This window comes from Lepidochelys kempii, chromosome 10 (genome assembly GCF_965140285.1).
Source record: "Lepidochelys kempii isolate rLepKem1 chromosome 10, rLepKem1.hap1, whole genome shotgun sequence".
NCBI classification, from domain to species: domain Eukaryota; kingdom Metazoa; phylum Chordata; order Testudines; family Cheloniidae; genus Lepidochelys; species Lepidochelys kempii.
The window spans coordinates 54,519,746-54,545,416 of NC_136389.1; the positions used below are offsets into that span (position 1 = coordinate 54,519,746).

General features: G+C 40.9%; 1 protein-coding gene across 5 annotated transcripts; it reads left to right on the forward strand.

Annotated features, from left to right (window-relative positions):
- Positions 1-8,020: 8,020 nt before the first annotated feature.
- On the forward strand, positions 8,021-25,321 carry GTF2A2 (general transcription factor IIA subunit 2). Of its 5 annotated transcripts, none has more exons than XR_012153972.2 (6): positions 8,021-8,107; positions 9,993-10,144; positions 11,280-11,384; positions 14,417-14,543; positions 16,508-17,578; positions 18,736-25,321. XR_012153972.2 is itself a non-coding variant. In XM_073303651.2 (5 exons), the coding sequence occupies exons 2-5, from the start codon at positions 10,073-10,075 to the stop codon at positions 16,531-16,533; spliced, it is 330 nt and encodes a 109-aa protein (XP_073159752.1). In that variant the 5' UTR covers positions 8,267-8,381; positions 9,993-10,072; the 3' UTR covers positions 16,534-18,648. The 5 variants fall into 5 exon arrangements, 1 of the variants encoding a protein (XP_073159752.1); XR_012153969.2 differs by lacking the exon at positions 8,021-8,107 and adding an exon at positions 8,267-8,381; XR_012153970.2 differs by lacking the exon at positions 8,021-8,107 and adding an exon at positions 8,389-8,579.
- The last annotated feature ends 350 nt before the right edge of the window (positions 25,322-25,671 follow it).

Genomic DNA, 25,671 nt, shown 5'->3' on the forward strand with positions numbered 1-25,671 from the left:
GTCATTTTCTGGAGGTTTTTAGTTCTATGAGCAGATCCTAGGAGCTTTCTGAAGAACTATGCTTCCATCTGTTATACCGCACTTTTTAAAAGATACTGAACCCATTTTCCTCAGAGGAGCACTCAAATTTAAGGATTAATTTCTCTCAGCATGAATAACAAGATAGGAATTTTGCCCCTTTGTAAAACTTAAGAATTCTAGATTGTGCTAAAAGGTTTCCATTGATATGAATCCTCAGTACAACATAAGCAAACACAGCAATACATTTGCTCGAGCTGAGCAAAATTTTCGGTCAACCCAAACATTTTACAAATTTGAGTTGAATTTACCAAAGTGCTTTGGCCAGGAAACAAAAAAATAAAATAAAAAATTGTGGAAGTCAGTGTGTTTTGTTTTGTTGTTTTGTTTTACTAAAAACTGTTCTGAAATTTCCTTCAGGTTTATTTGAAAAAAAGAACAACCTAAACTGAATCAAAACAAAAAAATTTGGGTTGAGTTGCATGAAACATTTTGTTCTACACAGAATGTGTTTTTTTCAGGACTACCAGTGAGCTGAAAAATCAATTAGCACAGCTCTAGAAATCGCACGTAGAAAATAAGAGTGCAGTATTTTGTAGTGTATACTCTTTCTTTTCTCTCATTGTTGAGAGACAGCATTATGACCAAAATGGGAATAGTTCCACTTCATTGAAATACAACTGTCTTCTTCAAAATTTCACAATTCAGTTAGAGTACTGATGGGTTTTTGTGCATCAGTATTATGAGGCATCCTGATTATTCAGTACTGAAACTATTGGTGTGCATTAAGACAGCATTAATGTTGTCTTGTTAGACAGCCTTACCATTACATACTGTGTGGTTGGCCTTTATTTTCTATAAAATTTTGAGTAAATATCCAGAGTAAACATTCATAGAAGAAATTTTGATGTTTCAGTCAATGCTGTTCTGCGGCTCACTGGGGAAGGGAATGACTGAGGAGCTTCTACTGTATTCTAAAGCACCTTTTTGAATGAAGAAGCCCAAGAAGTGGGGTTAAACTGGTCTGAATATTAGATATGTTTTGAAGTGTGGAGTCATTTCACATTTGAGATCCATTTTGTTAAAGGATGGAACATCTGGTACATCTGAGCCTTTATGCTTTTCACGGCAGGGACCATGTGTCTGTACAATGCTTAGTAAAATGAGGGTACTCATTGGGGCATCTGGGCACTACTGCAATATAATCTTTAAATAACGTTCACCTCTCCAAAACCATATGTGGAAAGCATCTGACATTTGAAAGTTTATGCATTGCTCAGATGCTGTAACGTTGCCTGAAGTACTGAGTCCCCAGTATTTAATCCTAACTTTCTAGATTCTGAATTAGTTACAAAGGCAACACCTTCATCTGGAGCACAAGTCTTAAATGACCACCACCGCTCCTCACAGAAGTACCTGTACAATTTCTCTTCTGCCCCTTTAATTTCAACTGGTTTGAGGTTTTTCACCTACATCTGATGACTGTACTAAGCTCCTTCCTTTTCAAATGAACCAATGTTTTTCCCTATTTTCTTAACTTTATAAGCTGTCATTGTCATGGAGTAATGTGAGGACGCTTGTATTTCTGAACACGTCACCTAGCACTTGTTGGAAACTACGTGAGTCTTGTATTTTTAATTAGCTAAAATAACAAGTTAAATGTGGAAAATTCAATAAATACTTTTTTGAAAATACTTCTCTAAAAGTTCTCCTTATGTAAGCTCCTGATTGAATAACAACAAACAGTGTTAGCCTGGTGTCTTCACATCTGTCTGCAAAGCAAAAGTCCCTCCACCAGAAAGCCACGATCTAAAGCACTGAGGCTCCCGAGCCTCAAGTAGCTCTTCAGTGTGTCTTGTGCAGCTGTCTGCAGCACTGATAGTAAAACGTTGTGTAATTTAATTATTAAACAATCAGGATACTTTTACTACGGTAACCAATTGTATTTGATAAAATAATACTTGGTCCATCATTTTGCTGTGTGTGTGTGTGTATATATATGTGTGTGTGTGTGTGTGTGTATGTGTGTATATATATATATATATATGTGTGTGTATATATATATATATATGTGTGTGTATATATATATATATATGTGTGTGTGTGTATGTATATTCACTCTACATATTTTCCCCATCTTACTATTTAAATATGAATGTATAGTAAATGAAACAATGAATTCACACTACTGTGGCTCTTATGGGTAATGTTAATTGCTAATTTGGCTCCTGAACCTCTGAGGTCTAAATATCACTGATCAAAGCCAGTATATAGAGGGTGGAGATCAACATTTACTTGTGCTGCTTTTTATTGTTTTGACGACATTTTGTTAGTATCCCTGTAATCCGATTATAACCTGAGGATTTTCAGCCTGGCCTTTTTGGGGGAAGTGCGTTTTCAAAAGGTATTTGGAGGAAAGGGATAGAAATATGATGGAATGGGTTGCTTAAGGTTACATCAAAAGAGGCCTGAAGACGGGAATAAAACTAAGAATTTGGGTAGTCTCAGGTCTTGGGTAGAGCAAAAGTGGTGAAAGAAGGATATGAGAGAGAGAGGTGGGAGCAAAGCTCTGCAGGGCCTTAAAGCCCAAACAAGGAGTTTAACTTTGTTGTAGATTTGGAGGCAGTAGCAGGCAAGGCAAAGTATGAGTGTTTTTGGCAGCATTTTAGACTAACTGAAGAGCGGGTAAGCCTAGAGCAAAAGGTTGCCATTGTCAATAATATTTAACCTTAAAAAGTCTATTCCTTTTATCACTGAAATTTTTACTGCAGTGTAAAAAATTATGTCCCAAAGCCTCGCATGGCCCTGGCCTCCCATTGGCCATCTTCTCTATTACTTATTTTTAGAGGACAGGTCTGTCTCATAAGCTCTTGGCGCTATGTCCCTCCCTCCCACGCACTAAACTTCAAGGCTCACTTGTACCCTGTTCAAGTTTGAAAGTGGGGCACTGCCAGGAGGAGGGCAAAACCCTGGTACCAAAATTTACAGTTTGCCACTGTACTGTCCATTCTTTCCCTGCGAGCTTCAGCTGGATTCTGCTTCCCCTGCTCCTCCCTTCCCTCTCCCATTAATCCGACAGGCTCCACAGGAGGAGCCCTGCGTCCGCGGTGTAGTGTAGTAAAGTGCTCTCCGTAGTAATGTGCTACTTACTGTGTACTGAAGCCACTGCTCTTCACCCTGCCCTTATTAGCCAAAGATTCTGCAGACTGCTTTTGATGGGGCTTAAAAAGTGGCGAAGGGGGTGAATTGGAGCAGGGGGTGGAAATTTACTGGTCGGGGGGTCAAGCAGCTGGAGGCAGCATTAGGAGAGGGACTAAAAGGCAAAATCAGGGCGGGCGGGAGGAGCAGGAGTTAAGCTCGGTGTGAGGTGCTGACAGAAGGCAAAACCTGGCACAGGAAGTAACAGGTACCCCAGTGGGACGGAGACACCAGTGTTTGCAAAAATGGTGGGGGGCAAAGAGGCTTTTTTTTACTTCCCCTCTCACAGACAGCATCTCTAAGCATCGGCTTCCCAGGGCTGGGTTCTTAAAGGCACAGGCATCCCAATGCCTAGTCAATGCAGCTCCTCTTTGTCTTATCTAACTGAGGTTATGTCTGCACTACAAAGTTCAAAGCACTACTGAGGGTGCTCGTGCTCCTGGTAATCCACCTCAACAAAGGGATTAGCTCTGAGCACTGGGAGCCGCGCCTGTCCACACTAGCGTTTTAAAGTGTTCAAACTTGCTGCGCTTGGGGAGGGGGGGGTGATTTTTCACACTCCTGAGCCAGCAAGTTAGAGTGCTTTAACTTGCCAGTGTAGATAATCCCTGAGACTTAATTCAGTGAAACATTTTACATCTATCCCCTCAGAAACAAAGAATCCCTTATCACTGTATCTGATTGCATAGAGTCTCCTCACAGTTTCCCCAGTTGTCTTATCTGCTGCTGGGATTCCCTGAATTTTTAAATTTAATTTTTTCTTCTCATTTTAGAGCTCACTGAATTTCTGGCCTAGTGTCAAAACTTTGTTTTGAGCCAATCCACCAATGGGGATTGCATTTTTGCAACTGTTATTTTGCCTCTAAGTCTAGCCCTTAGTGTTTTTCCGCATGCCATTGTGTACAACTTGATTCTCAAATATTCAATAAAGGCAGTATACTATCTCCTATAACATCTTTCTCCCTGGAAAAAAAAATCTATTGTAATTTCTGCAGAAAATTAGAACTGCCATCATGGGTCAGACTAATAGTCGGCCTAATCTAGTATCCTGTCTTGTGATCGTGGCCAATGCCAGGTGCTTCTAAGGGAATGATCAGACCAGGCAATGACTCAGCAAACCATCCCACTGTCCACTCCCAGCATCTGGCAGTCAAAGCACGGTTTTGGGACACGCAGAGCATGGGCCTGCATCCCTGATTATCTTGGCTAATAGCCAGTGTACTTAGCCTGAGGGACTGATCAAATTCTCTGTTCAACCCATTCCTAGTTTTGCCTTTCAAAATATGACAACATATCTACAACCACAAGAATTCTAAAATCATGAGTTATACACCTTCCAGTCAAGAAATTTTAATAAATAAATGATTTTGTTATGTGCCTCTTTGTTCCTGAGGCTGTTGGGCGCAGTAAGGCCAGTTCCAGTGCCTCGAGCCTAACTCAAGTTATGTCAGCATAGAGTCGCTACGGTTACTATGTCTACCCCCAACCCTCTAAACCCACCTGGCCTGAGTGGCTACTGCCAGTCGTCATCTAGCCCCCACCCACTGGGGCAGACTGCAGTCTGTCATGGCCACTCATCATTGGCAAGGGGTTAGGACCTGCTGCCTTTGCCTATCCCCGGGCTGCCCCTCTGCAGCCCCAGTAGCTTTTCATGGGCCTTCATCAAGGCCTGCAGCCTGGGGGTTTACCAGGCTGGAGCTCCCCAGCTCCCCTTGCCCTTCCTCAGCACTGCTCCAGTTCAGGTATCTTGCACCCCCTCCCACTCCAGGGCTAGAGTGAGACTTCTCCAGCGTCTGGCCCACAGCCCTCTTATCCGGGCCAGCTGGGCCCCAATTGAGCTGGCCACAGCTGTGGCTGCTTCCCTCAATTAGCCTACCTTGGCTGCTTTGAACCCCCTGCTTATGGGAGTGGGGAAGCCACCCCACTACAGGCACAGACAACTTTTTTTGTATAGTGATGTGCCCCGTGAGGGTTAATGTGTTTACATTAGGTATGTTGGCAACAAGAAGAAAGCCAAGGAACGTGTGGGCCCCTTACTGAATGGGGGAAGCAACCTAGTGACAGAGGATGTGGCAAAAGCTAATGTACTCAATGCTTTTTTTGCCTCTGTCTTCACGAACAAGGTCAGCTCCCAGACTGCTGCACTGGGCAGCACAGCATGGGGAGGAGGTGACCAGCCCTCTGTGAGGAAAGAAGTGGTTTCAGGACTATTTAGAAAAGCTGGACGAGTACAGGTCCATGGGGTCAGATATGCTGCATCCGAGAGTGCTAAAGGAGTTGGCGGATGTGATTGCAGAGCCATTGACCATTATTTTTGAAAACTCATGATGATCGGGGGAGGTCCCAGACGACTGGAAAAAGGCTAATGTAGTGCCCATCTTTAAAAAAGGGAAGAAGCAGAATCCGGGGAACTACAGGCCAGTCAGCCTCACCTCAGTCCCCAGAAAAATCATGGAGCAGGTCCTCAAGGAATCAATTCTGAAGCACTTAGAAGAGAGGAAAGTGAACAGGAACAGTCAGCACGGATTCAGCAAGGGCAAGTCCTGCCTGACTACCTAATTGCCTTCTATGACGAGACACTGGCTCTGTGGATGATGGGAAAGCAGTGAACGTATTATTTCTTGACTTTAGCAAAGCTTTTGATACAGTCTCCCACAGTATTCTTGCCAGCAAGTTAAAGAAGTATGGGCTGAATGAATGGACTATAAGGTGGATAGAAAGTTGGCTAGATTGTTGGGCTCAATGGGTAGTGATCAATGGCTCCATGTCTAGTTGGCAGCCAGTAACAAGCAGAGTGTCCCAAGGGTCAGTCTTGGGGCCGGTTTTGTTCAGTATCTTAATTAATGATCTGGAGGATGGCATGGACCGTACCCTCAGCAAGTTTGCAGATGACACAAAACTGGGAGGAGTGGTAGATACACTGGAGAGTAGGGATAGGATACAGAGGGACCTAGACAAGTTAGAGGATTGGGCCAAAAGAAATCTGATGAGGGTCAACAAGGACAAGTGCGGAGTCCTGCACTTAGGACTGAAGAATCCCATGCACCGCTGCAGACTAGGAACTGAATGCCTCGGCAGCAGTTCGGCAGGAAAGGACCTAGGAGTTACAGTGGATGAGAAGCTGGATATGAGTCAACAGTGTGCCCTTGTTGCCAAGAAGGCTAACGGCATTTTGGGCTGTATAAGTAGGAGCATTGCCAGCAGACCGAGGGACGTGATCATTCCCCTCTATTCAACATTGGTGAGGCCTCATCTGGAGTACTGTGTCCAGTTTTGGGCCTCACACTACAAGAAGGATGTGGAAAAATTGGAAAGAGTCCAACGGAGGGCAACAAAAATGATTGGGGTCGGGAGCACAAGATTTATGAGGAGAGGCTAAGGGAACTGGGATTGTTTAGTCTGCGGAAGAGAAGAATGAGGGGGGATTTGATAGCTGCTTTCAACTACCTGAAAGGGGGTTCCAGAGAGGATGGAGCTAGACTGTTCTCAGCAGTAGCAGATGACAGAACAAGTAGTAATGGTTTCAAGTTGCAGTGGGGGAGGTTTAGGTTGGATAATGGGAAAAACTTTTTCACTACGAGGGTGGTGAAGCACTGGAATGGGTTACCTAGGGAGGTGGTGTAATCTCCTTCCTTAGAGTTTTTTAAGGCCCGGCTTGACAAAGCCCTGGCTGGAATGGTTTAGTTGAGGATTGGTCCTGCTTTGAGCAGGGGGTTGGACTAGATGACCTCCTGAGGTCCCTTCTAACCCTGATATTCTGATTCTATGATTAGATTTCAGGGCCTTGTACCATCCAGAAACGTATGCAGCAGCAACAGGTCCTATTTTGCTGAAAAAAAAAGGACATCTGATGTAGCTAATTCAAGCAGTTTCACATGTAAAACCAAACTGATAGCTTTCTTGAACAGTGTAACAAGCCTTGTGGATGGGGGGGATGTGGTTGACATGGTCTATCTTGGCTTATCTTGACTGTTGATACTCTCTCCCATGACCTTCTCATAAAAAAACTATGGAAATGCAACCTAGATGGAGCTAAAATAAGATGGGTGCAAAACTAGTTGGAAAACGGTTCCGACAGTAGTTATCAGTGATTCACAAGGTGAAAGGGCATAACAAGTGGGGTTCTCCAGGGATCAGTTCTGGATAAGTTTCTATTAAAAATCTTAATCAATACTTGAGATAAAGGCATAGAGAGTACAATTATAAAGTTTGTGAATGATAAGCTGCACGCATACAAAATGGGAAATGACTTCCTAGGAAGGAGCACTGCGGAAAGGAAGTGGGGGTCCCAGTGGACCACAAGCTGAATATGAGTGAACAGCGTAACGCTGCTGCAAAAAAACAGATCACTCTGGGATGTCTGCTCTACTCTGTGCTGATTAGGCCTCAACTGGAGCATTGTGTCCAGTTCTGAGCACCACATTTCAGGAAAGATGTAGACAAACTGGAGAGAGTCCAGAGCAAAGGGAAAAAAAAAAAAAAGGTCTAGAAAACACGAGCGACGAGGGAAGAAGAATCTCTTTGCAAAAGCTGTTTCTTACAAGCTACCCCTATAAATAACTGCTACCGCTACCACATTTCTACACGTAGCAATTTCACATACACGAGAGCGTAAGAACCGGCTACCCGTAGGCACTTGCGGCAGCAGGTGGCTGTTTACGGCGGTAGCGGAGTTTTACAACCCGGGACGTGTCAGCACCTGCTGCCAGCGGCGCATTCCTACGCGGAGCAGTTCAATACGCTTCACCGGCAGCGGCGGGCACGAGCTCACGGGGGCGCTGGATGTCACAGACGCCGCAGCCCGGACTGTTGAGCCTCCCCCCCGCCCCCGAGCGGGCCCCACGGGAAGCGAACCGGCCCAGCCCGCAGACTCAGGCTGGCCACACGCTCGGTAACCCCTGGGCCGGGCTCGGGATCACGCACGTCCCCCTGCGCTGGGGCTGGGGCTGGGGCTGAGCCCCGCCCCGCCCCGCCCCGCCTGCTAGGACCCCCGCGCCGCTGCCTCCGGAAAGGCCTGCGGGACCCGCGGCTTTCGGAAGTTTCCGGTTCCGGTTCACTTCCTCTGGTTCCGGGTTAGAGGGGCGAGGTCCTTCCGCTGTCGCGGACGGTTGGAGCGGGAGAGGCCGGAAGGTGCCGTCGCTCTGGGAGGGATTTGCCCCCAGCAGGTGAAGGGGAGGGTCTGTGAGACGGGGCTGGGCAGAGCCCCGCTGCCAGTTGTTGAGTCCTCGGCGGGCGGCGGGGGGCCTGCGATGCCGAGCCTGGTCCCCTGGGCGTGAGCAGCCCTTTGCCGGGTCCTGGCTGAGTCCCGGGCTGGGCACTGCGCTCCTGCAGAGTCCAGGGGAGAGCAAGGAAAATGTGAAGAGGTTTAAAAATGTGGTCTCAGGGGAGAGGCTAACACCGGGGTTTGGCTGGACTTGGGACGAGAAAGACTCCGTGGGGAATGAGGGGGGCTCGTAACAGTCTCCGGATACGTTAGGATAGGGCTCACTTCCTCTCCATGTCGGCTGAAAGTAGGACAAGAAGTAACAGGCGCAGTCTGGAGCAAGGGAGATTTATGTTAAATGTTAGGGGAACTCTTTCTTGCTATAAAAGTATTTATGGTCTGGAACAGGCATCCAAGGGAAGTTCTGGAATCCCCATCATTGGGGAACAGGTTGGACAAACACCTGTCAGGATGGTCTAGGTTTACTTGGTCCTGCCTCAACACAGGGGCTGCATTATCTGACCTCTCAAAGTCCCCTCTGGTCCCAAATTTTGATGACCTAAGTGCAGTGATTCTTGCGAAGAGGAAGGAATGTGCCTCCAACACTGCAACAGTCCCTTGACATTAGACCCTTTTACCAGATTTTCTCTTCTCTTTTGTCCTGTGCAGTGTCCTGAGAAAAACAAAATATACATGATATGTTAAGATTGTAGCAAGTGCTCCTTGTTACCTCTGTAACCTACATTGATGCTGTGAAAAGACTAGCTGTTTATATTGTTTATAAGGCTAAAAATGGGAAGAATATAACCCAACAGCTAACTGTTTACTGTTAGGAAGAATTTTGACTGTCATAGTTGGTATTGGGGTGCTAAATTTTCCTCTGAAGAATCTGGTCCAGGCCAGTACTCTTTTCATGGGTAATGGGTATAAGGTTTCAGGGTGTCTGGTGCTGTTCACCGATTCTGTAAGACAATTGTTTGTTCGTTTTTTGAGTAGAGTCTTCTGTTTTAAAAATACTCATAATTAATTCTAACAGTAAGCGAATAAAGTATTCCTTAAAATAAAAAAGCAGCATCTTGGTATCCTTTGTAGGTAACTAATAAGTTTTTCTCAAAGCTGGGCTGGTGATCATGGATGAGGCAAGGTGCTCAGAAACTCTTGTTACGTGAAATCAGCCCTATCGGTTCTGTTGCAAATTTAAAGGTGGTGGTGAGAATTGTATATCTGAGCAAACAGGTATTGGAAAAAATCTGCATAAAGGAACTGGTGAAATACAATTAAATACTTACCCAAAGTAAGACTTAATAATATTGAAAAACATTGTGAAAGAAAGATATAGAGTAGCATTCAATTCCTTATTTGTCTATTCAGTCAAATTGTTTTTTCTTCCATCGTGTAATGAAAAATTTGACAACTTACAGATAATATTTTTTAAATAGCAAAGAATTAAGCTATATCCAATTTGAGATTAAAGGCATTCTGCTTGGTATTCATTGTCCGGTCATTTTTTTCCCCTATGTTGCTGCTTTTGATTATTTTTTCAGCTCAGTAATTGTCCTATTGGATTTTCTAGGCCATCAATGAAAGTGTGAAACCTATTGGCTGTTTCATAGCTGTGGATGATCAGTAACACTTCTCTCATCTTTATAAACCATGGCGTATCAACTGTATAGAAACACCACACTGGGGAACAGCCTTCAGGAGAGCTTGGATGAGCTCATACAGGTGGGAGACAAGTAACTCAATGTGAAGTATGATTGAGCAGTGAGCTAACAGTTTAATTAAATTTCCAAACTACTCAGCTAGACAGTGTTAAGAACTAAAAGCACTGCACTTCAAATGCAGGTATGTTACTCATTTCTCTGTAGTTGATTACTTGAAAAATCAAACTGTCATATGAAATTAAAAGTAAAAATTAAAACTGCCATTTAGTATTTCATTGAAATATGAAAGCAAGTTTCTCACTTAAGTATTTCGGTTGAAGAAAAGCATCTTATGCAAATTAAGAGGCCAACTTTTGTGTATCCTAGTAAATGAAAGTCTGACCTATAACCTGAAACTACCTATTTGATGTTGCTATTCCAGTCATCCATAATGAATATTTAGCACATATGGTTTTGCCCAGAATCTTTGATGTAACAAAAACCTCTAAAATAGCAAACTTGTTCCTTTTCCATGAGTAAAGAAGCCTTTGTTAATAACTTTCACATAAAGAGGATAAAACCTAGTTGGGGTGACAAACAATTTCGGGATGCCTTTTTTAGGCTTCCTCATGAGTGCCAGCTAACTACCAAAAAACTCTTTTTCCTTCTCTTTGTATTTTAATTATTGGACTCTGAGACTCATCTGTCTCATCAAATCTCAGATTTCCAGTCTTTGCAATTGATTTTGCTAAGTAACTTTGGACTGTGCTGCAGGCTGGCGCTGTCCCTGTCAGGTTTGGCTTGATGAGTCACTAATCAAGAGATTCTGGGTCTAGAGTGAACTGACAATTTTGATGTGATGAAATCTGATGTCAATTCCTAGTCTTGTGTGTATGTAGAGGAGGCTGTAGGCCATGGATGCAAAGACAATTCAAATGTGGGAATTACTGCATGTTTTCTGGAAAATACTCTCTCTTTGCATGTTGGTCAAGTTTGTCTCCTCCACAAAGTTACAAAAACTAACAAATTTCACTTTACTCCATTTCCTCATTAAATATAAAGTCATAAATATATATTTCCAATAAAGCTACTGGAAAAACTAGTCTACATCTTGAGGTTTGTTACATGAAAGCTTTGCGTTGATAATCCATTTTCATGCATTTTTGAATCGGTTATAAAGTCAAGGGTTTTTTGGTTTTGTTTTTTTTAAACCATAGTCTCAGCAGATCACCCCTCAGCTTGCCCTTCAAGTGCTACTTCAGTTTGACAAGGCTATAAATTCAGCATTGGCACAACGGGTCAGGAACAGAGTCAATTTCAGGGTAAGTGCACGAAAGTCCCCATCTAACTGGTATTCTCCATCAGTGTTCAGACACCGCACTGAGAACCATAAGGCTTGTTATCTCTGTCTGCTATGGATGGAAACAAGTCTTTTAAGGGTCCACTTTATTTCTAAAAATAATACTGTTGTGTTACTCCACATGATTTAGTTGGGGATGGGTCCTGCTTTGAGCAGGGGGTTGGACTAGATGACCTCCTGAGGTCCCTTCCAACATTCTATGGCTAGCTGTAGCATGTTGAACTAAATTCCTGCTTATTTATGTGATTATAATATGTTGCCTAACTTCCTGGAGGCTGTTTGAGTTTCATGTAGTTGTCACAATTCTGCCATGGAATCGTCCAAGATATACAGCAGCCAGAAAGTTGACAGGGATTTAGAGGAAAGGTAGTGAAAAGTAAGATCCTGCCAGCTCTACATTAAATTAGTTGCTGGTATTCCAAAATGCTCTAAAGAGGATAATTCATGCTTCCTAAATCACTAGTGTATAATGGGATAGGTGACTAAAATGTTATGCAATCATTTAAACACTTCAGAGAGGAGTGCTCAATCACCCTCTTCCCTGCACCCCTTCTTGATTAGCTTAATTGTTTTGCACATTTGGCTTGAACAACTAGTTAATGTTACCTATAATGGTAAGGCATTCAGCTGCAAGGTCTGAATTATGAATGCCAAATAGAGATTTTTGGTTTCTATTGTGGGCATTTTCATTTCTGGTTGAGCTCAATATTTGGGAGGCAGGTAGTCTGTAACTTCCTTGGACACAGTGTACAGAAATGAGGTGAAATAAAATAGTTTATTAACCATGCATGATTCAGTGAATACACCCCCTCCCGCAGAATGACTTTCTGACAGGGAAGCCACAAGAACAATCATGTTACCCTCCCAGCAGTATGTTTTGGGTGCCCAGGGCAGCCGGCAGAGAGGTAAATCACTGTGGGTTAGGGGGCGGGACTGGGGAAGACACAGCGGGTGGTTGCTACCCTGCACTGGGCTCAGCTGCTAGTCCTAGCTGGGCTGGGGTGGACGGGACTTCCTCTTCTCCTGCACAACATCTGGGGCCGGGTCAGACCTACATCCAGATTTCTCCCCCAGACCTTCCCACCGAGCCTCATCTCCCTGCACTGAGAACCCCCTGATAAGCTCCACTCCCGCTGCACCTGGACCATCCAGATGAGCAACCTGGATTCCCACCCCATTGAGCCCCAAGCAGCAGCACCTGGATCCCCACCCACTGAGCCCAACATCTGGATCCCTCGACACCCAGACTCCCCTGCTGAGTTCTATCATACCCAGAGACCCCCCCTTTTCTCTCCCCCACTGAGCCACAACCACCTTTACCTGGACCCCCCTGCAGAGTTCCATTACCAACAAGCCCCTGTGCATCCATCCTTGGAATAAGGGTAACAGTTAATGTAAACTCATAAGCTATCCAACCACTGTACTTTATCATTTTGATTAGGTCATGTTAAACTCATAGTACAAATTTTCTATCATCTGCCAAATTAATAAAACGTCCTAATTTTCATATTCTGCCTTTGAGATGTTTTTGATATTCATTCTTCTTCTGTTTTGAATACTCTGGAGCAAAGAAATGTTCGTGTTTACTGAAATAGACTTTCGAAGTGAAACAAACCCTTTCTCAAATGTCAGTCTGAATTTGATTTTGAGAGGAGGTCCAGCATCACAAATGAACCCGTTTAAGTCCAGAAACACTGGTTGAATTAACAAGTGTATAGCATGTGTTTTAAATGAAGAATGAAAATAAAAATCTTTCACACACTCACTGGGTCTAAATCGGCAAGTAGCCTCAAGTAAAAATCATCTGAGATGAGCTGTACATGAATTATGTGTTTTTGACTTTGTAAATTATATAAAATGTACAAAAAAGTAACAAACCCCTGTCATTTATTCAGAAAACAAAAATAATAATCAATTTCCATCTTGGGTCATGTAGCTCTACTTCTCTTTGTGTGATTTTTTCCCCCCTCCCATCGTTCATCCTGTCAGTGTTAACACTTTTACCAGTGGCTCTCAACCTTTCCAGTCTACTGTTCCCCTTTCAGGAGTCTGATTTGTCTTTCGTACCTCAAGTTTCACCTCACTTAAAAACTACTTGCTTACAAAATCACACACACAAATACAAAAGGGTCACAGCACACTATTATTGGAAAAATTGCTTATTTTCTCATTTCTACCATATAATTATAAAATAAATCAATTAGAATATAAATATTGTACTTACATTTCAGTGTATAATATATAGAGCAGTAGAAACAAGTCATTGTCTGTATGACATTTTAGTTTGCACTGACTTTGCTAGTGCTTTTTATGTAGCCTGTTGTAAAACTAGGCAAATATCTAGACGAGTTGTTCTACCTCCTGGAAGACCTCTGCGTACTCCCAGGGATATGGGTACCCCTGGTAGAAACCACTAACTTATCCTACTGTGGAAAGCCGAAGGGAGAATAGTGTGACTGTTTTTATCACACAGAACTTTTATCCTATTTGAAGGAATCAATAAGTGAAAGGCTTATAAATGACCCATAATCTCCTCTTTACATAAATCTTGCTGATGAAGCCTGTGACCTCATTCTTCGTGTACTTTGGAAAACTCATAACCGTTTCAGAAGATTGGCTATTTTTTATGATGATCTTCCTTACTTGCATAATGTTCTTGTATGAACCTGAGAATTTCTACCGCTTGGGGGCACTCAAACAATTTTCCTCAGATTTGCTTAAATCTGTGTTTCTTAGATTTTAGGATTGCATGTTCTGGCTCACAGTTAGTTTAATAAAAGCAGCACATCCAATCTATTTATAAATATAAAAGCACCTACTTTAAATTAATGAATATCCGTAAACTTCTTAACTATTTTTAGAAGCAGATAAGATGACAATTTTTCAAATGTTAAGAATTTTTTAGCTGTAGCTACAAGAATAACTTTATTTCTGTTACTGTACTGGAGATCTTTTGAAAATAGTTTTTTTTTATGTTACATCTTTCTTTTAAAGGGCTCTCTGAATACATACAGATTCTGTGATAATGTGTGGACTTTTGTACTGAACGATGTTGAATTTAGAGAGGTAACTGAACTCGTGAAAGTGGATAAAGTGAAAATTGTTGCATGTGATGGAAAAAGTAAGTATAGTACTGAACCGCAGTATAAATATTAGGTTAGCAGAGAAGACTTGAAAGATATTATGAAATACACTTTGTGCAGCCAGAGTTCTTAAATAGCTCCAATCACAGGCTATCTTCTACCTCTGGTTACATCCTGCGTAACTCAGACTAAAACAGGAGTGCACGACCCTCCTGCACACATGCAGAAATTAGATGATTAATTCAGATGAGTAAGATACAAGTGTGTTCTGCATTGCATCATTGTCTTATTTAAAGCTATTTTAGTTAAAGCTGCCTGGGGACTGGATTTTAGTGGTGTACGAATAAGCATAAATATGCTTGTGACAAGCTAAAGTATTACCAAAGATAAATGTGACTAGGCCTTAATGGTCATTAGTTACTAAATTATATAAAACAATTACAATAACAAAACAGGAATTACTTCTACAGAAGAAATTGCTCTTTGAAGTACTTAAATTTCTCCCAAGTCTCATTAACCTTCTGGTTATCAGAATGCCACTGACACAAAGGTCTAATCCAAAGGATGAAAAGTGTCACAGTTGGTTCAGCAGCAATAAGTGACTAATAAGGGCATTGTTGGAAGCCTTTGGTGAAACATTAGTTCTGTTCTTAGGAGACTGAGGGATCCCAGGGTTTGAGAAATGTTGTCCTTTTAGTATTACAGACCAAGTCCTGTAATTTGTGCACTCTGTCTTGACTGCCACATATATGCTGTCCATGGAAGGTCATTAGCTCATATGTACTCTCTACTTGTCTGGCTTGTTTAGCCAACTGTTCTATTGAAATGCTTTACCAAAGAATAACTTTCATAGTTTCTAGCTGATGGATTTCAGTTGCTTAAGATTCCTTTCTTAATACATTAAAAGGAAGAAGTGAGAGCAGAAAACCCTTTATAGTACATCTTCTAAAAAAAAGTCTTGGCGCATGGAACTGATCCTTTAGGGCTCTCTGGCCTTGGCACGATTGTCGTGATATTTTTAGAGTAACTGATTCTCAACGATTGATAAGTTATTCCTTACAAGTACCTTGTCTTTAATGTTGGGCATGCATGTTACCTTGATTCACCTCTTTGTTTCTTAAGATGTATTTATTGTAGCAGTTAAAGGAAAATGTAATTTTCCATGTCTGAATAATTTCCATTTATAATATCACAGTATAAGTACCGGATTTGAAGACCACGGTACCATAAAGTTGCTGACGATATCTTTAGTATTTTTCAGCAAATAGTTAGCTTCTTAAAATAAGGACTCTCCTATCCATTGTTATCTTGTCTTCGTGTCAGTAACTAGACTACTCATTTGTCCCATGCCACCAGGAATAAGAGAGAGGTAACAGTTGCAAATATAAGAAATTGCAATATCAGCTTGCAGCGTCTCTCTTACAGAATACACTGTTGCTTGTGTGTTTAAGTAATTCAGCTTTATAAAGAACTCTTATGTCTATAAATCTATGTTAAATACACTATTGCCCAGTCTCTACAAAGGCCTGTACGTTGTCACTATCCAACATCTAATGACCTATCTCTTGAACAGACTACATGGCTTTCTAGCACTTGCATGCCCCAAGAGCATATCTTGTAAGCTGGCTAGAATCAAGTGTTCAAGTGTATTACTCTAATTTAGAGCAAACTTACTTCAGTTTTTAAAAATGGGGACTTATTAGCAAACTCTGTATGGGGACAGCGACTTTTTGTGTTCAAAGTTTTCATTACTGCTAACCAAGTAAAATAACACAATTATGCCACACTTTCTTCCTGGCAATGAAGGAGGATACATATGGAAACAAAATTATCCAGGTGTGGCACTGTTTCAGCTTTTATAATACAGATGCTAAATCACTGTATTTTGAGATCAGCAGGGAAACATTTTCCAACATAGAGAATGTTCATTTTTTGTTAAGACATTGCAAAGTTGAGTACGAGTTATCTGTATTTATTTATACACTTTCTCTTTCTTTTCTAGATACTGGTTCCAATACTGCAGAATGACAAGAAATGTGGGGGCTTTTTGTGCAACATTTTCTGTTAATATGCAGCACTTTCTGGAGGGAAGCATGGAAAAGAACTGTTCATAATTTATTCTAGTGATGCAGACACGCGTTAATCCATGCTAGAATGCATCGCAGAAAGGCAGTGAAAAGAAATATCTTTCTGTAGCATTTCTTCAATTCACCTAATAGGGCATGAAGAAAACAATGTTACTTTTCTAAATGACAAAACAAATATTGTTGCCTTTTTTGTTCAAAGTAATTTCTCTAATAAACTTTTATTTAAAATTTTCTAGAGAAGTGAGTGATAATTAGAAAGGTGTTTGTTTAGTTAAAGCAACCTTCTCACAAAATTACCTTAAGCCTTAGGTAAATTACTCTTGGAGTAGTGATGAGAAACAGGTTGTAGAGGCATACAGCTCTAGCTCACTAGTACAAATGTGGCCCACATAACTGAAACAAATGGGGACACTTGTTTGCGGTTAGTGACTAAATCGCCTTGGTGTCTGACGTACTGTCACCACTAGAAATGATTGCTATAAATGGGATGGAGGCACATTGGCAATAGGTTGTGCACTTGCACTGCCAGGGCATGTGCTGTGCCTGTTTCTGGAGTAAAATCTTTCCATTTGTAGCATTGTCGGTTTTGCATCCTTTAGAAACCCTGCATTAACTCACATATTAGAAAATGAGTGTCATAGGCTTAACCAGTGAAGTGAAAATGATTAAGTCCAGTCCCGTGAGAACATTCTAAATTCTCAAATGTTAGGTGTGTATAGATAGAATTTATCTCACTTATTTTATTCAAGCTCTGGTCTAATATATTTGACTGAACGCTTATCAGACTTCAGTACAGTGCTCTATTGAAATTCTGTTAATGTTCAGCTATGAATTTTAAAAAAATCCTGTTTAATACTCCATCGCATGCTTTAAAATTACTCTTCCTGTGATTTGGATACGACAAACATAGGGATTTTTTTTATGCATGAGGCAGGTCCTTTTGGAATCTGAAGTGTCACAGCTGAAAAAGCTCCGGGAATAGTTGTGTAAGTTTATTCCCTCTACTAACTAACTCTGCTGGATCTGTCGGTAAATATTTTTAGAATGGGTAATTATGCCTTGTTTAGAGGCATTAAAACTTCCAGAGAACACATCTCTCATTAAACCAACTATTTAAAAAAATTCTTGGTTGAATTTTGAACCAAATATACTTTTATGCCTAAACTTAGTAGTGTATACTTTTTGTATTTATAATTCAGTTACTATCCCTCCTTATTCACCACTTGAGATCAGCTGTAGCTTTTTGGATTAGGCCATATAACAAGAGGACATGTAAAGACAGTTATAAAAAGTGGAATGACTTGTAATAGTGATCATAGTAAAAATTATATACCATGCTGATTGCCAGAGCAATGTAATTTCTACTAACTTGTGTAAAGGCTTATTTGGGGTTACAACAGAAAAAACAACTTTGTGGCTATATATTTGTGGTTGTGCCACAAACCAATTTTCAGCAGATAGCACTAATCCTTCTAGCTACTTGCCTGGAAACCTAAGTCTCACACTGATGCCTTAGGTACAGGCATGTGTAGGGCTTATACAAAATGGACTTATGTAGACACACCTGTTGTGTCTTATGGCAAAACTCTTAACTGGAAATTTTTGGTGACAGATTCATGTTTATCATTTAACTTTCAAAGGAACTATGTCCATTAGTGGTCAATCAAGCCTTTTCAGCATCAAGACACAAGTTGAAGCCTTACAATAGCAAAAGGACATCTCTGTCAAGTAGGCCTACAAATGTTTTGTATTGATCCAAGATAAAATGTGCATTGCCTTTTAACATCTCCCTTTTCAGGTGATATAGATCTATGGGGTCTCTTCCTTGTTAACCAATAATTTGCACAGTCTTTAATGTCTTGGGGATATCCCTCATGTATATGTTTGGCATGTCTGTCGTATCCTGTAGGTATTAAAATTTGGGAGAAATATCTAGTGGGTTTGGGAGACCTTCCAGCTTTCAGTGTTTTTTAATATTCTGTATGTCGAAAGTTGTTGAAGTTTTGTTCATATGCACCTGTTACCCCAGCACAAGATAAATATACATTTGCATAAAGGTGTTACCTTCATTCCTTTATTTGTCCCTTGGTGAGTTAAAACCAGCTAAAATCATGTTGATCTATTTCTCTTCACCTTTCTTTAGGCTCCTGATTGGCTGTAATGGGGAGGGACCATCCTCTTCCCCATTCTGTAGAAGACCATCCCTTCCCCACAGTCGTGACTGTGGCCTTCAGGAACTACTGTAATAATTGTATAATAATTTACTCTAGTTTGGATTCAGGGCAGAGTTGCTATTTGTACCTGTTGGATACCAACCATATGCTATCTCTTTCTATACTTCCTTCTACCCTTGCTCAGCCCTACTTTGGGCTGTGTTAATCAAAATAAAACAATGTCTGGGTGGAGAAGCAAATTATCCTGAATGCCAATTCCTATCCTCTTTATCAGAAGTTTCAAACTGAGAATGTAAAAGAGGTTTCATTGCCAAAGTGGTTTACTTCCTTGCATGCGGTGAATTCATGTCAAAGAACAAGAAGAAACCAAAATGTACACATTGCGTATCTGCAGTACTTTTGTTGGTAATTCACTTTTCAAAAGATCCATCCAGGAAACAGTTTCAAATGCAGAACATCAAATACATCACTTTTCCCTTCTAAATCCATGAAACCATGGTAACTCATGGCAGAGGTAAACATTTTAGATCCATTTAATTAACAGACACCATCATTCCTGTGTTGTCTAGGTGTTGAGGTAATAATTAGAATCTCTCTATCAAATAACTGGGCTTTATTTTTTTAAGTGGGCATTCTGAATTGGATTTAAACTTACACTTTTTACAATCCAAACCTGGTAGTGCTGTGACTGGTGCATTGGAAATCAACATTTTCACTTAAGTTCCAAGATGTGCTTGATTAGTTAATTATCCAGATTGAATTAAGTGGAAAAGGATCACACATGGTGCACTGTAAACTTAGATTGCAGAAATACTTTCAGTCTGAATAATCTGATGTTAGTAAGAGGGAGACAATATATATATAAAAATTTTAGAAATAACTAACCTGACTGTGTTCTTTAAGAGTATACAATGGTATTAACAATTTGGAAGAGAACGTAAAGAACACTGTATCTAACTGACAATGTAAGCGGAAAACGGTGGACAGAATGTAATTACACAAATAAGAATTTGGCCAGTTTTGGGGGTGAACATCTAAGAGTTTTGTGGAATTTTATTAGCAACGCACCAGTCTCTTGATTTGGAGAGGCTGAAAATGGCCTCAAGCAAAAGGAAAAGCTGTATTTTTAAATTTTTTTTCATATTTGACTGATATTTCAACCCAGAGTTGGATTACCAATGTCACATAGCATTAATGGCTGGCTGCGTGACCTCCTCGTTGACAGCTGGTTGGACTGTGTCAACTGGCAATATTGTTCACATTTGCCACAATCACAAGGGGATAAGAGCAAAACCAAAATTGAATGTTCTTGCTCTTGTGATTTTCTTCTCCTGTTTTTTAAATTCACAAGGATGAGTTTATTTCTGTTTTAGGAAACCTGCTGTGTAGCATTCAGATTGTTAATTTTATTCTAAAACGCACCCTCTCCCTGTGCACGTCCCTGCCACTCCTTTGTCTCCCTCTTGCATTTTGTTCCCCTTCGTATTCTACTAATGTGCTTAATTCTTGTATAAGTAGAAAATCCTGGCCCTAGATTCTGCCTGATGTTTCCTTTGCTGGAAACATGCCTTCTGGAGCTTACTGTTGGTGTCAAGGCTTAGACTGTAGCTTGTCAATGGTATTGCAGGGTCCTTGATACGAGTTCACTATGATTTGCACTTGTATGTATCTAAGCATCTTGTAATCTTTTACAGATATAAACCAAGCCTCACAATATACCAAAGAAGCGGGTTGGCATCCTCATGTTATGGCTGGGAAAACGCAGGCAGAGCAATTAAGTACTTTTTCCAAGGTCATAGAGGAAGGCTGTGGCAGAGCCAATTATAGAACCCAGGGCCTAAACTTGTGCAATACTTACACAATGGCAGCAACTTTATGCACAGTTGTATGTATGCAACTTTTGAAATTTCAAGTCCAGATCTCATTCCCTATCCCATTCTTCAACAATAAGGTATCCTTCCATTCTCTGACAGATGCTTCACCTTTCTTAACCCCTGTCAGTAACCAGTTGAGTTATTACGCTGCGAAAGGTCATCTTTTATGATGCTTTGAATCATTGATACTGTGAAATATTAAAATTGATGTAAGAATGTCCAGAGCAAGTAAATAAACTAGTTAATGCTCATTGCATGTCTGAACGTGGGCTGTGGAGATAACGGTGCTTTGGGTGAAGCACAGCATGCAACTGAGTGAGAAAGAAGAGTACTCGGAAAGGCAATATTAGCTTTCCCAATGGAGATGTAGCTGAATTTCTGTCTAATCTTGGTTTTCGTGCCACCTCCGTCAAATAAGAGAGACCATTCATCCATTTGTCAAGTGGAAGTCACCAAGCAAAAATAAGAACTGTAATTAAAAAAATACTAAAGGCAAGACCTGACCTTCCTTATGTTGCTGCTCCCTGGCTAATGGTTGAGGATGATTTCAAACAGTTGTTTTCAACCTTTTTTCATTGGGGGCCCCCTAAAAAATTTCACATGGAGATGCAGACCCCTTTGGAAATTCAGCCTGTGGTCCGCAGACCCCTACCATAGAAGTCTTGGACTGAAAACTGACTGAACAGAATTCAACTGTAAATGGTGCACATGCTCAGCATGGCATTTGACACCACATGAGAAAAGGCGCTAAACTGTGGGCTTCTGTGGTAACAACAACACTTCCAGGTTTTGACTGGGGGTAGTCGCATACTTTTGATCAGAAGAACGGAATGCATTTTCTGGGATCTGAAACTTTATTTTCATAGTCAGCTTTTGTGCACCCCTTAGACATAGTTTGCAGGCCGCAAGCGGTCTGCGGACCACAGGTTGCAAACCACTGTTTTAAAATAAATAGGCTCAGGCTGAGTTTATCATCTTGGGTTCTTGATTGAAACTTTCCTACCGATGTACCTTTATCTCTAGATTCCCTAGGATTTTCTGTTTGACTTAAAGGAGTCGCTGTTCTGGAACCCATCACTTTGGACGCTTCACATATAGACATCGCAGATAGAGTCCCTCCTACATTTCTTCAACATATTGTAAGTGTATCTTGTGAAATAAGTGTTTTGTTTTTAAGCTTGACTATTTTAGACTTATTTGCATATACTGTACAGTGTTTTCTGACCAGGATATTGAGGTTGCAGCACACTTGCCAAGACACATTATTACGCTTCCCAGTCACCTAGAGGATACACATTATGTATTTATTTGCTATTGTTATGCCATAGTATCCAGTTACAAATGATTGATCAATTGTTTAGAATGGCAAGCATACATCTGTGCTACAAGAAGAATGAACTCTCCTTTCTGATCTGCAGTGTGGTTCTTGATTACATAGTCTGTACTTGTTGAAGCCAATGGGAATCCTAAGAGATGCTTGTACTAATTCTCTACTAGACTCTTGTTCACTGGAATTTCTGTGATGTATTTATAGCATTCAGAAGCATCCAAAAACATCAGTTCTGCTTCTTGCATTCAAGAGGATTTATTAAATGAGTGCCACAGTACATCCGTGACGCACTATCCGTGATAGTGTGTTTTAACAATGTGAATGCACAGCTTATCACTACTTAAAACAACCGGTATGAATGAACTGCATGAATTAAGTGTATTAAATTGGCATTGCTCCTGGAAACCTCCTCTGGTTCAATCCTCTTCTCAAGCATTTTATTCCATATGCTAACTGCCCTTTGTCTTAAACATTTCTGCCTGAGTTTCCTAAATATTTTTCATTCTTAATTTTTAAATTATGTTCCTCAATTTTTAAATCAGTATGAACATTTTCCTTTAGGTTAATGTTATCACCTCATTAAAATATCTGGTTAAAGCCTCTCAAAGTCTGTGATTCCTTGAACCTTGTCCGCTGATTTAAATCTTTGAGTGCTGAAATTAACCTTAGGTTCATACTGAACCCTCTCCAGGAAATGAGCTTTCCAACTTCCTGCTGACTGATACATTAGAATTTATTCCCCTATTTGATCAGTATCTGACAATTCTTTGCTATTTCCCCTGCTGTTTGTGAATTATTTATGATCAGCTTGAGAAACTCTTAAAAATCACTTGTGAATGTTTTAAATAATTTTTAGGCTGGAGACCATTTGTGAATTCCAAATAGTTGCAGTTGTATTGTGTTAGTTAATTGCTATATGGCATTGTTTCCATTTCTTGATTTAAATGCCACAACTCACGAAGCTGGATCAATTTTACAATCAAACATGCACTATTCACAATCCACTTTGGGCAATGTCTTGAGCACTCAAGCTTAAAATATGCTACTTGCATAACACCCAATATGCGTAAGGCACTTTCCCAGCTGATAAGATAAGACACATCCCTGCCAAGAAGAGCTTGCAATCTAAGTGGACAACATACAGACAAAACTCACATTCATTGTGTGAAAATGAAAATATTTTAATTTTTAAAACAAGAAAACCACAAATTACAAATGGTGTATCAGTAATTTTTTTAAAAAGCCAAACACCTATACAGCAGGAGATGTGTAAATATTCAGGTAAGGTTCCCCAATCACTATCTCAAGACTTTTATTTACAAATCCCAATAACCTCTCTGCTGTCATCATGCAAATGATTTTTGTAAGATTTTTATATTGCACTTGTCCATTGACATTCCTAAGCTAATGAAGAGACCCTTTTTTTATGTATCCAGCCAAGATATGCCTCAGCTTTGACCCAAAATTAGTGTGTTTCTAGTTGCCTTTGTGTGTTCGGGACGTACTAGTTATGCACCAGAAATTATTAGTTCAGCCTGGGAACGTTTTAAACATCTGTAGTGTAGAATATTGTAGGCCAGGCCAAAGTACCTAAGTCATTTCAAATAAATGAAAGATGATTGAAGTTCTTAAATGACTTGACATTTGGTAAATTGAAATGCCCGACGTGTCTTCCTTTTCCCTGAATACAACATACAAGACAAACTTCTATTGCGATGTGGACCTCAGCAGCAGGGGCCATAGAGTAAATTTCACAGGCAAACAGTCTCTTTAGCCGGGAACTGCAGAAAGACCCAATAGCAGCATGTTAAGGAGATAATATTGATTTATAGGGTAATAAGGATTTTTTCATATCTGTGTCCTAACTGGTTTTATCAATGATTTTCTGTGTGTACAGGTTAAATGGAGGACTCTACCCCTCTGTAAGAATGTCACACTGTAACTTTGTGTCCTAAGATTTCATGAAGACAAAACATTTTTCATTCTCAACTCCCAACCAACTGAAAATAAAAGAAATCAATTTATGAGAACAGCCTGGACTGAAACATGTCATCATTCTCATCTAATCTTTAGTTGCTTATTTCTTTAATCAGAAATGCATTAATCAGGCTACATATATTGAGGGCGGAAAGTAAATATACTGGGAAATATTCTCTGGAAAGGCTCCTTAGTGGCAGAATTGGTAGGACCACTACAACTGGCCATAGGCTTTTTCCAACACCACCTTCAGTGGGCCAAATTTTCAGCCCTGGCCTTTGATTTTTCAGACTCATTTGTGAATAAAAAACAGCCTTTCCTGTATTTCAAATGGATATATACACCCATTTTTTGCCAATGCAAGCAGTTGCACACACCTTTGGGTATGTAAAATCAGAGGCTGTCTGAGAACTTTGGCCCCATTCCGAGGGCAACTTCAAAGAACAGGTCCAGCATGCTGAAGTGGTAGGAAAATGCCATCTCATAAATCACAGGGCGTGGGGGGAAACAGCACAATGGAGACATGTTTTAAAACAATCTCTACATCATGCACTATCTGGTTGTATGAGGTGCTGTGAGGTGAGCGTTTGACATGAATATACTAATCCTACCATCTCCCACATCGGCGAGAGTATGAATCAAACATGGTTTTAGATAATATATGTGGTAAACATGCTAAAATACATGTTAATAAACTAGGAAAGGGCTTGCTATCACTTTTTTAATGTACTACTTGATTTAGCCACATATTCTGACTATTTTGACTAGTATGGCAAAACAACCAATGCCACCAGTCCCATCCATCTTCAGTGTGACTTGAGCTACTTTACCATTCACTGTCATGACATAAGTTATTTCCTTTGCAAACATGTCAGGCCATCCCTGTTCCTGCAACATCAGGTGTAAGGGGAGCTGCCTCTTGGCTCCTCTGGGCCTGTAACATGGTGGCTTTTTGGAGGGCCATTCTTGTAGCTTCTACGGCATCAGCCCAACCAGCAGTGGTGGGAAGTCAAAAGGCACAAGTTGCCCAGATCGTGCATTCCAGGGACCTGTGCATTTAGAAAGAAGCAAGAAGAAAATAAAAAGGAAGTGAAGAAAGCAAGAGAAAGACTAACCCGATAAAGGGGTTCTGACAGCCTGTGTTTAGACCCTGCCTGGTTTTTAATATTTGCAATAACTGTGAACTAAAGGGATTATATAGCTTGCTTAACACAGCAGAAGGGTGCACAATCCAAGCTGTTTGTCCAGCCTGGGGAAATTCATGGTAACTAACTCATTTTAAGTAATACCAAAACAGATAATTTGGGGGATAAGAGAGAAGGAACAAGGGAAAAGCTGTTTGATCAGCTACTCGCTTGATCAGGCTGTGACAAAGTGCAGGGAGTGAGTCGGAGAGCTTGTGCTCTGATCACATGGAGGCTAATTAGCGCCCCAGGAGAAGCTGATTAAGGGCTAATGATCCATTCAGGCTAGTGGGCTGGGTGGGGGTAACAACTCAATTGGCCAGGTCAGCCCAGGGCTGATAAAAGAGGCACAGGAAGGTAGCCCAAAGAGGGAAGAAGAGAGGAATGTGGCTAGTCATGCAGAGGGCTCAGAGTAGGGAGATTTCTGCTTCCCCCCTCAGGTCCTGCTAAGAGGACCTAAAGCTCGGCAAAGAGGCAGGAGTAGGGGGAACTGTGGTGATATTGGTGGCGGGAAATAGACATAAACTGTTGCTGAGCGCA